Genomic DNA, 16,198 nt, shown 5'->3' on the forward strand with positions numbered 1-16,198 from the left:
ATACTAATGAACTCATACAATAGTGATGTCTGGTGACCCTATTCAATACTGATGAACTTATCCAATAGTGATGTCTGGTGACCCTATTCAATACTGATGAACTTATCCAATAGTGATGTCTGGTGACCCTATTCAATACTGATGAACTTATCCAATAGTGATGTCTGGTGACCCTATTCAATACTGATGAACTTATCCAATAGTGATGTCTAGTGACCCTATTCAATACTGATGAACTTATCCAATAGTGATGTCTGGTGACCCTATTCAAAACTGATGAACATATCCAATAGTGATGTCTGGTGACCCTATTCAATACTGATGAACTCATACAATAGTGATGTCTGATGACCCTATTCAATACTGATGAACTCATACAATAGTGATGTCTGGTGACCCTATTCAATACTGACGAAAATATCCAATAGTGATGTCTAGTGACCCTATTCAATACTGATGAGCATATCCAATAGTGATGTATTGTGACTCTATTCAATACTGATGAAAATATCCAATAGTGAAGTCTGGTGACCTATTGTGGTGAACGTCGATGGCTGGTTCCCCCTTAAATAGGTGTCTGTTTGAAGATCAACAGGTTCGAATCAAATGAGCAGAAATAGTTTCATGAAATTTGAATTTTATTATAATTTGTACTCAATTAATCTGTACATGTATTTTGTAGACCAGAATTATTGCCTATTTGTAGAATGTGGGACGCTCACAGGCCCGCAAAATGGTGCAGTGACGTTCACAGACACGATGCAAGACTCCGTCGCTACGTACAGCTGTAACGCTGGGTACCAAATTGATGGTTCAAAAACACGAACTTGTTCTGCAGTGACGCCGAGAGGCTGGTCCGGTACAGCACCCACTTGCATTGCAGGTAAGCGTTGTATTACTGATAAGCTCTGTCAAATCAAGAGCATTAAATGAATAATCCTTTGCTCGTGTTGCTAATTTAAAATATGATGAAATGAATCTCTAAAGATTAAGTTCACTAATTTATTTTAATTCGACATAATGTGTGTAATATTTCCCTTTTAAAGGGTTTAAAGACATGCACACAAGTTAAATTATTTTATTAATGTTTATAACGATAAACTATTTTTTTTATTTCGTGAAAACCTGTGAAGTAGGTAATCTGGTAAAATAAAATAGTTAAAACTTACACCTGAAAATGGTTAAGCTAAACTTTAAATTGTTAAGTTTATGAAAAATTAGGGCAAAGCCTTGTGAAACTGCCGCAAACCAACCAAAACACATTTGTTACAAATTTGCGATAGGCGAGATCATTTCACAATTATCGATTTATGAAATACATGAGTATGGTCAATCAGTAGTGTCGCATACCAAAGCACACGTTGGTAGAAGGTGGTCCGTGGGATTTCTCTGCATTTCAGACATTTTATAGTTTGTGCGACGAACAAACCAATGTACATGGATATGAAAATAGAAGGAATAATGGTCAGGACTTCGCTTCGACCTCGACTGACCGCCAGTTCTCGAACGACCGCCTGTTCGAACGACCGCGGTTTTACTGTATCCGTTAATAACTATAGCTCTGTTGGACCGTGATTTTAACACATACGAATTCGTCACATGTGTGACATATTCGTCCAAGTATTTCAAGGTATTATATCTTTATTTGAGTCTCGTCCATATACATTATAAAAGTTACATGCAACACATTAAACAATTATATGGCCAATCTATACAGAGTTACAAGAGATTATTTGACAAATATACTGGACATAGTATCACAAAATAAAATACTTAATTGTTATAAAATATATGACTGATACTGATTGATAAAAACAACTAGACTAACAAATTAAACATTAATATGCGATACAAACAATTTTCGTCCATCAATGCACATAAGAGGTGCATTCAAATACCAAGTATGTCACAAGTAGGTATTGTGAAAAAGTCGAGCCCTTTTTCTTCACCACCTTTTGTGCCAACAGAATTTTCTCAACCCGTTCATTGTTCATATTTTAGTTACCGAGTGTCACCGAGTGTCATTTAATATATATAAAGAGATAATATAATATAATAATATGTAATAAAGGCTCAACGTATTATCAATATATTCTAAATTAATTCTCGTAAACAACCATAGTACCAGTAGAAGTCCAAAATAATACATGTTATATGCTATGCAAGGTGCCGGTATTGTTTTAATAACACCTCAGGTCCAGGTACCTTGTATGAAAAACGCTTTTAACCCACGCCTAATTCATTAAAAAAAGATATTCAAAATGAGAAAATAAATGATATATACGTGAATAGAGCATACACTGGACCAGGGGATACATTTTAAAGTCTAGATAGGCAAAACATAAAATAAAATAAAATACATGTATATGTACATGAACATTTAAGAAAACAATCAGAATATTAAATCAAGTTAAAGTTTAAAAAGAATATCAACGCACTCTTTGGTCTTGAAGAATTTTTTAGAATTTAAATAGTGTGGCAACTCGGAATTCGACAACAAAAAGGTCAGTTCACATAATTATATATGTATGCAGACTGGACGAAACGTCCTGTTCTCAGAACACTTTCTTGCAAATGAACTGTCCGCAAGCCTTGCTCATCTTTCGAAATATATACCAAGTTTACAGTAGGTAAAGATTTTTAAGACATGCGAGCTATCCAATTTCTATATTACAAGTTAAGACCAAAGAAATAAAATCATATCCAATAATCAGAGCTGTGGGACCACTCTAGGTGTCACTCATCGAAGGGCCCGCGGCATTTTGGGATCAAAATTACTCGTTTGGCGGATACCCCACACAACGGTGGGAATAAAACTCCTCCTTTGGCCTCAAAAATATGTGACGGGTTCAAGCTATTATGCAGCCATAGGGCACGGATAGACCTTTATCAACACAACAACAACAACAACAACAACAACAACAGCAACAACGGTCGTAATATGATTTGCTATCAGTTGGCAAGTGTAGCCTATAACTTATTTTTTTATATATTTTTCAAGTGCAATAACTCTGACGTTATTGGTCCGGTAGAGAAAGAGTGCCTTTATAATATGTATATTCAGTTGTTGTTGTTTTTAATCATCCACGACGGTTTCCTATTCGATAATTGAAAAATTCGTTAACTTATTAGATAGTCTATCACAATACCATAAAAACAGATGTCGTCAATTATTTTAAGGGCCAAAACTGTCATAGTAGACCCGGTACAAAAATAACACCAAGGTAAATATTCTCGTTTTTCTCCAATCTTTCGTTGTTGCCGCTTCATTTTACCATATATGTAACGTAATAGATAGTTTTATGAACTACAATGCCTCCCACCACACACGCACGCACGCACCCACCCACCCAAGCACGCACGCACGCACACACACACGCACACACGCACGCACACACACACACACACACACACACACACGCACAACATACACACACGAGCGCACGCACGCACGCACACACGCACGCACACACACACACACACACACACACACACGCACACACGCACACGCACACGCACACGCACAGACACACACACACACCACATTTATCAATTTATGACATTATGCTTGTACGCACAGCAGAGACTTTGAGTCAGGGAAAAGGTTGCTATGCTGGCTTCTGTATAATGGGCATTGAATGCAACACTGAAAGCTGTTTCATGAAATTGCTTGACGCAAAAGATACTATGAGTGCGGGATAATGTCAGGAAAACAGAATAACACGTTATGTGTGACAACAAACAACGCGTTGATTAACACAATTGAATAGCATTTTACTGCACTTATAACATAAACTTTAAGATCTTCATTTTATCCATATGGAATATATATTTTATCTTATAATGCGTGTGCTACTTGCGTGCGTGCATGCGTGTGGGCGTATATGCTTGTGCATGTGAGAGCGTGTGTGTGAACTATAGCAACCCTTTACAAGATGAGGGTGTTCATTTATAATCAGTCTAAACGCAAGTATCAATCACAATATGCAATGCTTAATATTTTAGTGTGTTTAATTTAACGTTTTGACCCCGTTATATATTGACCCCATGAGTCATTTTATTCTGTTCAGCGAATAACGGAACAAATTTTAAAGTTAATAACTGACCTCCCTCCCCCAAACGTTGCGTACTTGGCCTTCGTTGATAGTTGATGACGGGTTTTATTCAATACGAAACTTAGTCAATCATATGGTTGTACCTTACTTGAATTGAATTTATAAATTCTATATGTGGTTGTTTTCATACAACGATATCCGATTGGCTACATAAAACTTAGATAAAACAAAAAAGGGGGTGTAAATTAATAGCAAAATCTTTTGATTTTCACCCCTCCGTCAGAGCCGCAATTGAAATAACTGTTGGCAGAGAAGTTGAAGGTACCCCACCGAACATTTAAAAAATGCATACATGTATGCATTTCAAACTTATTTACCTGAATATCTTTCCTTTATACGCTGTAGGCAATTACATTTTCGCACTTTGAAAGGGGGGATGTTTTATAACACTCGGAAAAGTAAGTGTAAAATAACTCGAACAGTTGATTTATAAATGTATCCATGTTCTAAATGTAATTTTGTTTAATATTTATCAGTTAATATGTTACCGCACACGTGCATATTTGTTTGTATTTGTTACCATTGTGCACTGTATGCCTCATGGGTCTACGACCTTCTGGTTTATTATAAATAAAACTTGAAACTTGGAACCTAATAAGATCGATTGGTAACTAATTAAGTAGTAGAATTGTTTGTTGTGGTGTTATTACTGTAGATGAATATATAAAAACAAAGCACTTATCAGCGTTGTCCCATGATTTGAAACATGTGTATGATCAAATTATCATAATTCGGCAAATGAGATTGCTAAATCATTTAAAAATTAAAGACTCTCGTGAAAAACCCGCCAGATTTAAGTCATTCGAGTTATTTAGTTGGTTATTTAGCGCCTGTCTTGTTTGGAATTAGATATATTGTACAACAAAAAATAATAAAATATCCCTAACATACAAGTTATTAGAGTTTTACACAAAACAAGACCCTCTTAAATTCTAAACTTACTATTTAATTAACATAAACAATATTTCATGCTGAACGTTTAAATACGGATTGAATAAGAAACAGATTTAAATTATTTGATACTGCGCAAAAACGAATATTATTTTGGACAAGATAAAAATCAAAATCTAAGTTGGCAGCAGGACGTACCGAAAACGTTTCGGATCGCAATTCATCGCATAACAATATACATGAAATCAATTGATCATTTTATTGTTAGTATTGTGTCAGCAGGTCCCGTAAAATATAAATCAACATTTTAGAAAGTGTTAATTGATTATGTTTTAAATGTATGTTTACCATAAGTGTTTAAATTTTACGTTTAAAAGAGATCTCAAGCGTTTGATCTTTTTCCGCTTTATTGTGACGTCATTTGAAAAAAAAATGTTTCCGGTTACAGTCGGGTCGTTCTTTTTACAGAATGGGTAAGATGATTGGTTTTCTTTAATGAAATGGATTATTTCTTTAACCATTCTTGAATAAAATAATCATTTATGGATTATTGGTGTAAATATAAGTAATGAATTGCGGGGTTGATGTCATTAATTATATGGTCATCTTCGAAGCCATATTGTGATTCGTATGGTCAAACTGCATTATTAAAGGAATGAATTGCGGGATTGATTTTAAATAATGCAGTTTGACCATACGAATCACAATATGGCTTCGATGATGACCATAGAATTTAAACAAAATTAACGTTATTTTCAAATACGGGTACTGGTTTGTGAAAAACATGTTTTTACATGCACAAACAATGCTTTCATCTTAAAATGTGAACAATAAAGACCTTATTAGCTTAAATTAAACTGTTTTGTTTAGTGAAGGCTTACCGTTGCAGAATAATATATAGCAACCCAAGTCTCACATTCTCATTCAATAGTTTCTTCATTTTGTCAGCCAAATCAGTTGTTTTTGTACAAAACAGTCCGCCCAAAAAATTCAATTTAAATAAAAATGGACCGCTCATGATTTAAAACGAATTTCTTGTACATCATTTGATTTTAACTTTAATTGCTGTCGTAGTTTATATGATAAATATTATATTGTTAATGTACTAAATAAGAATATTTGAAACAATACTAAATGTTTATCATTCAAATAAGGGTTCTTTATACACATATTGCGGTACCTTAACAGCAGTGCCTTACAGCACATATACATCCCCCACAAACCCTAGAATCTAATAAGCCAACATTATGTCAAGATGGCCCAAAGAGTACGAAAATAAAACAAATTTCGTTTAATTTTGTGCAGTGGGTTTGACATTTGTTCAGAAGTCAGCATTGTTATCTTGAAACAGTAAACATTAATGTTATTATAGAACATTATGACCATATCAAGCTCAATAAGGCATCCAAGATGGCTGCAAAAATTAAACAAAATGAACCTTTACTTTCAAATAGGCATCTTTCTACGATATAGGAACTAATTTTGGACTACACATTTGATATTTTGGACATATATGGCGACAAGATATCAATTCTGAAATGCATTACAATAGAGAAAATACTTAAAACCTAATCCTGTCACTATTTAGTACTTAAAGTTTCATATAATCTAATAAGCCAACATTGTGTCAATAATTGCCTTTATGTATAAGTGTGTTATAATAAAAATTGGAATCTTATTTCTATTGATTGTAGCATTAATTTGAGCTATGTTGGCGCACAGGAAGTAGATCAAAGGTCAAAACCATACTAAAGATCTCATGATAAACGTTCTCACGTTTTGTCTCGTTAAATTTTAAAGTAATGGTTTTGGCGACGGACCCTATCGAACAACTCCCAATGTCATTCAGAAGCAAGTTTGGATTTCATAACAAAATAGATACATACTGATCAGGTACATTAAATTTAGCGTTAGGGATGTTAACCGGCAATGTTATTTAGATTAATACACATTTTAATGAATAAATATTCAACCTGAATTCTACGTGTAATTCCATTCAGACATTATATTCAACATTATACTATAACCACACATCAGGCGGCGCTTACTTTCTCTGAAAATATATATAAAAAGCTATAAATATTGAATGGTAGTTAGCTTGACTGTATGTCAAAGGAGACTTTCTGTTGTCGTTTGGTGGTAATGCAAACACATAAATTAAACAAATCAATTTAAATAAGTTATAACAAAATATGTCAATATGCCATCTGTTACAGCCCCTCAAGGTATTTGAAGTGAACTAAGTAAATAGGAGCAATTAAGTATAGTATAAATCTGCATGCGAAGTATTATTGTTTGTTATACTCTCGTTATCATAGTAACCTGCGCTGTGCCGAACGTAGACGACGCTTCAAAAGATTCTGGGGCAACGATTGCTTACAACACGACAGTTATGTACACATGTGCAGGAGGCCACATCCATACTAATGGCAATTTAATAAGGACATGTGCAGCTGGCGGACAATTGGATGGTACAACCCCTATATGTACTCGAGGTTTGTGGGTTATAGATTTTAATATTCGGCTAAAGGTTTCTATAAACCATTTTTACTTTCTTATCTAGTTCTATTCACAAAATTCTGCTTTCAATTTCAAATGTAAAAATGAACAACAACCGCTCTGAAAACATAAAGGTCCAGAGATTGTTTCATTACACAAAGATGTTTTTGTCGTTGACATCCCATTCTCGTAAGATAGTTGCAAACCCATGACTATGCTTTCGAATTCAGTAATTTGTTTCCTTAAAATACTATACTCGTGCGAAATAATAAGTGAATTGCAAATGAAGTAGTATCTGGCCGAAAAAATGGCCGCGACTTCAAGAAATGTCACCAGTACCAATACGTACAGAAATGAATGTATCTGTCGCTTCCCAAAGCCCGTACTATTTTCGAACCAAGCAAGTTCAAAATATACATATACAAATAAAAAATAGTGCATGAAGCTAGAGGAGGGTTGGTTGGTATTTTGTTATCTGAAGAATACGTAACGATGAGACTTTACTAAGCTATGAAGTTACAAAGGATCTGATAATCGCAAGGGTGACCGCACACAAAACGTAGTGCCTATAATTATGACATTCTTGGCTTAAATGTAGCAAATAGACCGATGAAGAATTAAAGCGTATTTTTGGTCACCATTTGAATTTCATTTTATTTTATCATAGTTTAGATTATGAATATCTCTAATAATAAAAGGTTAATCAGAATTACCATCGGGATACACGAACACGTGTTTCTGAAAAGAAATACACTTTAATTTTAAACATGCTTTGTTTGTATTGTTAGTAAGAATATGTCATTTTTGTATTACACTTTCTCATACTAAAAAATATAAGCTGACATGTTGTATTCATAATATAACTAGTAACCGCGTTTCTGGCCCCAATATCACGAAAATACTTAAGTCAAATCTCAAGCTCAGTTTCAACACATTTACCACATAGCATCAAAATTTAGTAAAAATCATATATGTTTTTTACAGTTTTATAAGCACATTCTATCATAGAATATGCTGAAAAAACCTTTGGTCAAATTCCAAGGAAAATCTATTCTACAGCCAAAAATGTATATGAGTTCAATTTTGTATTCTTTATAAAATACTCAAGTATATTTGTTGCTCTAGAATTAGTTTTCTTTGAAATATTGAAAAAATCTTTTTATCAACAAATTCTGTAAGAAAATATGTTTTCAAAAAGTTTAAAACAAGGAAGATTTTGAAGAAAATTATGCTTTTATATGGTAAAATGAGTTGAGACTTGAGATTTGAATTAAGTATTTTCGTGATATTGAGGCCAGGTGTTTGCTTTAATATAGCCCAACTCCCACTCTGGATTCATCCAATGTGGCCGCCAAAATCCAAGATGGCCGCCATTTGCCTAATTGTGTTAAAATATAGTTGTGGTACTGTGGTACTATGTAGTGCGACTTGAATAAAGGCATTGCTTAGTGCCTTTTAATGACTTCTAAGGTGTTGAAAGTGAACCTCTTAAAATTCATAAAAATATTCCTCGAGAAAAGTGTTTTGTTGTCATGGCAACCATGAGTTCCTTAAGATTGATTAATTGACCGAGTTTAAGAGAAAAGAAAACTTTTATTAAAATGTTGATTCTTTTAACAAAATCTTGTTTGAATATAAACATTTATTTAAAGTGTTGCAGTAGTGCTGCTTTTAAAACTTAATTTCGTATATAGAAGACCAAGGCATCCAATATGGCGTTCAAGATGGCCGCCATTAATATCTAAATGAGTATTGTTTTATCACAAAAATTAGTGTATGTTTATAGAAAGGCGTATAATGTTACAATGTATATTTCTTATGTAGAAAATACTTAAAACCTAATCCTATCACTATTTAGTTCTTAAAGTTTCATATAATCTAATAAGCCAACATTGTGTCAATAATTGCCTTTATGTATAAGTGTGTTATAATAAAAATTGGAATCTTATTTCTATTGATTATAGCATTAATTTGACCTATGTTGGCGCACAGGAAGTAGATCAAAGGTCAAAACCATACTAAAGATCTCATGATAAACGTTCTCACGTTTTGTCTCGTTAAATTTTAAAGTAATGGTTTTGGCGACGGACCCTTTCGGACAACTCCCAATGTCATTCAGAAGCAAGTTTGGATTTCATAACAAAATAGATACATACTGATCAGGTACATTAAATTTAGCGTTAGGGATGTTAACCGGCAATGCTATTTAGATTAATACACATTTTAATGAATAAATATTCAACCTGAATTCTGAACCTTAATTTTAAAATGTATAATTTAAATTAACAGTTTACGTGTAATTCCATTCAGACATTATATTCAACATTATACTATAACCACACATCAGGCGGCGCTTACTTTCTCTGAAAATATATATAAAAAGCTATAAATATTGAATGGTAGTTAGCTTGACTGTATGTCAAAGGAGACTTTCTGTTGTCGTTTGGTGGTAATGCAAACACATAAATTAAACAAATCAATTTAAATAAGTTATAACAAAATATGTCAATATGCCATCTGTTACAGCCCCTCAAGGTATTTGAAGTGAACTAAGTAAAAAGGAGCAATTAAGTATAGTATAAATCTGCATGCGAAGTATTATTGTTTGTTATACTCTCGTTATCATAGTAACCTGCGCTGTGCCGAACGTAGACGACGCTTCAAAAGATTCTGGGGCAACGATTGCTTACAACACGACAGTTATGTACACATGTGCAGGAGGCCACATCCATACTAATGGCAATTTAATAAGGACATGTGCAGCTGGCGGACAATTGGATGGTACAACCCCTATATGTACTCGAGGTTTGTGGGTTATAGATTTTAATATTCGGCTAAAGGTTTCTATAAACCATTTTTACTTTCTTATCTAGTTCTATTCACAAAATTCTGCTTTCAATTTCAAATGTTAAAATGAACAACAACCGCTCTGAAACATAAAGGTCCAGAGATTGTTTCATTATACAAAGATGTTTTTGTCGTTGACATCCCATTCTCGTAAGATAGTTGCAAACCCATGTCTATGCTTTCGAATTCAGTAATTTGTTTCCTTAAAATACTATACTCGTGCGAAATAATAAGTGAATTGCAAATGAAGTAGTATCTGGCCGAAAAAATTGCCGCGACTTCAAGAAATGTCACCAGTACCAATACGTACAGAAATGAATGTATCTGTCGCTTCCCAAAGCCCGTACTATTTTCGAACCAAGCAAGTTCAAAATATACATATACAAATAAAAAATAGTGCATGAAGCTAGAGGAGGGTTGGTTGGTATTTTCTAATCTGAAGAATACGTAACGACGAGACTTTACTAAGTTATGAAGTTACAAAGGAGCTGATAATCGCAAGGGTGACCGCACACAAAACGTAGTGCCTATAATTATGACATTCTTGGCTTAAATGTAGCAAATAGACCGATGAAGAATTAAAGCGTATTTTTGGTCACCATTTGAATTTCATTTTATTTTATCATAGTTTAGATTATGAATATCTCTAATAATAAAAGGTTAATCAGAATTACCATCGGGATACACGAACTCGTGTTTCTGAAAAGAAATACACTTTAATTTTAAACATGCTTTGTTTGTATTGTTAGTAAGAGTATGTCATTTTTGTATTACACTTTCTCATACTAAAAAATATAAGCTGACATGTTGTATTCATAATATAACTAGTAACCGCGTTTCTGGCCCCAATATCACGAAAATACTTAAGTCAAATCTCAAGCTCAGTTTCAACACATTTTACCACATAGCATCAAAATTTAGTAAAATTCATATATGTTTTTTACAGTTTTATAAGCACATTCTATCATAGAATATGCTGAAAAAACCTTTGGTCAAATTCCAAGGGAAATATATTCTTCAGCCAAAAATGTATATGAGTACAATTTTGTATTCTTTATAAAATACTCAAATATATCTATTGTTCTAGAATTAGTTTTCTTTGAAATATTGAAAAAAATCGTTTTATCAACAAATTCTGTAAGAAAATATGTTTTCAAAAAGTTTAAAACAAGGAAGAATTTGAAGAAAATTATGCTTTTATATGGTGAAATGAGTTGAGACTTGAGATTTGAATTAAGTATTTTCGTGATATTGAGGCCAGGTGTTTGCTTTAATATAGCTCAACTCCCACTCTGGATTCATCCAATATTGCCGCCAAAATCCAAGATTGCCGCCATTTGCCTAATTGTGTTAATATATAGTTGTGGTACTGTGGTACTATGTAGTGCGACCTGAATAAAGGCATTGCTTCGTGACTTTTAATGACTTCTAAGGTGTTGAAAGTGAACCTTTTAAAATTCATAAAAATATTCCTCGAGAAAAGTGTTTTGTTGTCATGGCAACCATGAGTTCCTTCAAATTGATTAATTGACCGAGTTTAAGAGAAAAGAAAACTTTTATTAAAATGTTGATTCTTTTAACAAAATCTTGTTTGAATATAAACATTTATTTAAAGTGTTGCAGTAGTGCTGCTTTTTTAAAACTTAATTTCGTATACAGAAGACCAAGGCATCCAATATGGCGTTCAAGATGGCCGCCATTAATATCTAAATGAGAACTGTTTTATCACAAAAATTAGTTTATGTTTATAGAAAGGCGTATAATGTTACAATGTATATTGCTTATGTTTATTATACTTCTTAAATTAACATTCCTCATTGACTACCTCAAGGTCAACGTCAGGGCCATTTTAAGGTCAAAGTACAAAAAATCTACAAAATCTAACTTTTTAGTAATTGATACTAATGCAAATTATTTTTACCAAATAAATAAAGCCGTAATTGTAAATTGAATATTCTTTTACATTCCGGTACTATTTATGAAATCGTAAACATAATTTAGTTAACTACGGGGGTTATGGTTAGGGTAAGGATCGATTCAAAAAAATATCAAATATGGCCACCGAATCCAATATTGCCATTATGGCATTGAGTTCTAGGCCGAATTATAGCGCTGCACATCAGTTTGGTTGGCCCTGCATAGGCTTCATGGCTGCCGAAATGTATAGCACACAGGGTTTTTTGCCTTTGGCTGAGCATAATGGTTGTCAAAATGTGATTTGTCCAACACTGGAAAGGCTTAATAAGAGAGTTGCACGTTTGTTTGTTTGGCTTTGAAATGGCTTTTTGTTCCCAGAAATGTAATATCCCCCGCCCCCCCCCCCCCCCCCCCCCCCCCCCCCCCCTGCATAGGCTTAATAACATCAGCACATGGGTTTCTGACTCTAAAAGGGCTAAATGATTGCCAATTTGTGGAACTAAGTACTAAGAATGCTTATTTACATCTGCACATAAGCTCGTTTGGATTTAAACTGGCTTTATCATTGCCAAAATGTGGGCAATTTAGCACTGCGCAGGCCTAAATCGAGCAACTCATAGGTTTGTTGGCACTAAATTGGGTTTATGTTTCCCAAAATAATCTTAATTAGAGCTCCACATGAGTATGTTGGGCTCTAATAAAGCTTTATGGTTGCCAAAATTGTTGTATTTGAAACTGGATATGCATAATGAGAGCTGCACATATGATTGTTTGACTCTAAATTGGGATTATGGTTGCAAAGATGTCGTCTATTTAGAACTTGGAAGGCTTAATTAGAGATGCCAATGGGTTATGGTTGCCAAAATATGGTTAAGCTGGCACTGATAAGGCTGAAGTCGATCTGCATATGCGTTTATTTAGCTCTTGATACGATTCATAGATGCCAAAGTGTGGCCTGTTTGGCACTGAGTTGGCTTTTATAGAATTGCACATGGGTTTGTTTCACTCTGAATGTGCTGTATGGTTGCCACTATATGGTTTATCTGCGGCACTAAGTACAATTCATCATAGCTGAATATTGGTTTGTTAGACTCTAAATTGGCTGTATGGTTACTGAACTGATTATGCTTATTTAGAGCTGTGCACAAGTGTGTTTGTTTGGATTTAAATGAGGTTTATGGTTACCTAAACATGAGTTTTTTGGGCATTGAGTAGTCTTATGTAGAAATGCACGTGTGTACTGGGTTAGTTGGCACATATTAAACTTCATAAGTGCTACATATCAGTTAGTTTGGCTCTAAATTGGTTGCGAAAAGTGGTATTGTTGGCACTAAGTAGGCTTCATTAGAACTGCACATGAGTTTGGCTCTAGATGGGCTTCATAGTTACCAGATGTGATATGACTGGTACTTATCAGGCCTTAACAGAGCTGTTTGATTTGGTGTTAGTTGGCTTTATGGTAATAAAGAGGTCTATCTGGCATTGAGTAAACTGATAAGAGCTGCTTATGTGTGGATTTTATCTCTGTTTGGGCTGTAACACGGGTTATCATGATACCAGATCACAGAAGCACATGTGTTTGCTGGTTCAGAAATGGGATTTTGGTTGACAAAGAGAAGTGTATTTGGCACTGATTGCGCTTTATTAGAGTTTCCCATGGGTTTGATTCGCTTCGAATGGTTGTCAAAAAGTCATTTATTAAACTATGAGTATACACATACGTTTTGCACTGAATTAGTTGCAATATGGACAGTCGAAATGCTCTTTGGACACACAGTGTAAGTGATAGGAGTAAGTATTGAGCTTTTATATGGTTTGAGGTACTCAGTGGACTAACAGAAACACATTTTGGCTTTCTAAAACCTTATTAGACCTGGGCATAATTATTCTTGTTCTTTTTGTACTACAATATTAACACATTATATTGAAAAAGCACTGGATAGACTTGAAACGTGATACGTCCTGCTGGTGGATTAGCTTATTTAGAACTCAAAAAGATATTTGTTTATGCAGCTTGTAAAGCAGTGTATGGGCTTATGTAAGAACACTTTATGGTGAACTTGACTAGTATGTCAGAAAAAGAGGAAAACACAATTCATTTTAATTATTTGGTGTGTGTTTTTTTATAATTTTTGACATTCAAAAGTTTTTTGTATGTCAAAATTAAATACATTATAAAACAGCTAGCATCTGTTCATATATATACATAGTGCATTGAAACGGTGTTACATTATAACCTCGGAAATAGCTCTTTTATGGAGATTGCCTTCGACAGCATTTGTAGAAGTTTTAGTTGCTTGCATACTATATAAAAAAACAAAAACTTAATAAACTAAAAAAGACAAAACAGACAGAAAATCTTGAGTTTTTTTGCTTTTTTTATATACCAATGACTTTGACCTGGACATTAAATAGGTCAGTTATTTAGGTCACGTCAGTTACTTTTGATACTAGCTCAATTACCCTTAAGACGCTTACATTTATAGCAAGTTTTCAACAACTCTTGGTATGTTTTAATGCTATGAAACGTTGGATTATCCAAAAGATCTGAAAATATTGCCAAAAATATGACTATGAAAAGGATATATATATATATATATATATATATATATATATATATATATATATATATATATATATATATATATATATATATATGGGATAATTAAATGCTTGTGTTTTTTTCATATTCTGACCTTGAAACGATCATTACGTCGGCCTTAAAGTGGTCAATGCTGTATGAAAATTTAGGGTACATAATTTAGGGTACATAATGAGAGAAGTAGTAGCCATGTGAATATTTAACTTTGTCTAATAAAATAAAATTTCCCATATTCTTTCATATAATTTTACGGCGGCCATTTTGGATGCCATCTTGGATTTCTCAGCCCGCGCCTTGCGTTGAATATTTCTGCAATCTCTTGCATACACTACAACCGAACATTGTGGTGTATACAATTGCTTGTCTCATGCACTTTAAATAATAAATTATTGACACGACTGTCACTTTGCTATCATTTCTAGTCATTTTAAATGATAATTATAAGCATAAGTTTAAAAACCTTTTCATTGCTATGGAATATTTTTAGAATTCTTTTCAACAACACACACTTTTTTTGAAAGCATATATTTATGACTTGCACATATTTACAAACTGTTTTCACAGAAAAATTAAGGAACTTAAAGAAGTTTACAGGTTTGGGCAGATTACACTGGCGGATACATTTAAATTTTAGGGAAAGAATGGTTGCCAAAGCAACCAAAAAGCTAATTCTGTATAAAAAATATTTTTGTTTCATAACTTTTTTTGAAAGATTAAAAAAAAGTAAATAGTAAATTTATTTACTAATACAATCCTCTTTACAATATAAAGGCTCATGGCGGCCATCTTTGGTTTTGGCAGCCATCTTGGACGAAATAAAGATTGATCATGAGCATGTTTTAACCTGAACATATATATGTATCATTTGGCAAGTGCACAATTTGGTGAAATTTTTGTCACGATATGACCGGACTATAGTAGTAGTAGTAGTAGTAGTGGTAGTAGTAGTAGTAGAAGTAGTAGTAGTAGTAGTAGTAGTAGTAGTAGTACTACTAGTAGTAGTAGTAGTAGTAGTAGTAGTAGTAGTAGTAGTAGTAGTAGTAGTAGTAGTAGTAGTAGTAGTAGTAGTAGTAGTAGTAGTAGTAGTAGAATTAGTAGAATTAGTAGTAGTAGTAGTATAGTAGTATTTGTGGTAGTAGTAGTAGTAGTAGTAGTAGTAGTAGTAGTAGTAGTAGTAGTAGTAGTAGAAGTAGTAGTAGTAGTAGTAGTAGTAGTAGTAGTAGTAGTAGTAGTAGTAGTAGTAGTAGTAGTAGTAGTAGTAGTAGTAGTAGTAGTAGTAGTAGTAGTAGTAGTAGTAGTAGTAGTAGTAGTAGTAGTAGTAGTAGTA

At 33.5% G+C, this 16,198-nt stretch overlaps 1 protein-coding gene across 1 annotated transcript in view; it reads left to right on the forward strand.

Annotated features, from left to right (window-relative positions):
• Window positions 1-16,198, forward strand: part of LOC128239128 (adhesion G protein-coupled receptor L2-like) — a 44,396-nt gene that overhangs the window by 3,932 nt on the left and 24,266 nt on the right. The window contains exons 3-5 of the mRNA XM_052955613.1: window positions 707-883; window positions 7,325-7,501; window positions 10,134-10,310. Coding sequence (XP_052811573.1) covers window positions 707-883; window positions 7,325-7,501; window positions 10,134-10,310 — 531 coding nt within the window. The remainder of the gene's footprint in view (window positions 1-706; window positions 884-7,324; window positions 7,502-10,133; window positions 10,311-16,198) is intronic.

This window comes from Mya arenaria, chromosome 6, assembly GCF_026914265.1.
Source record: "Mya arenaria isolate MELC-2E11 chromosome 6, ASM2691426v1".
NCBI classification, from domain to species: Eukaryota; Metazoa; Mollusca; class Bivalvia; order Myida; family Myidae; genus Mya; species Mya arenaria.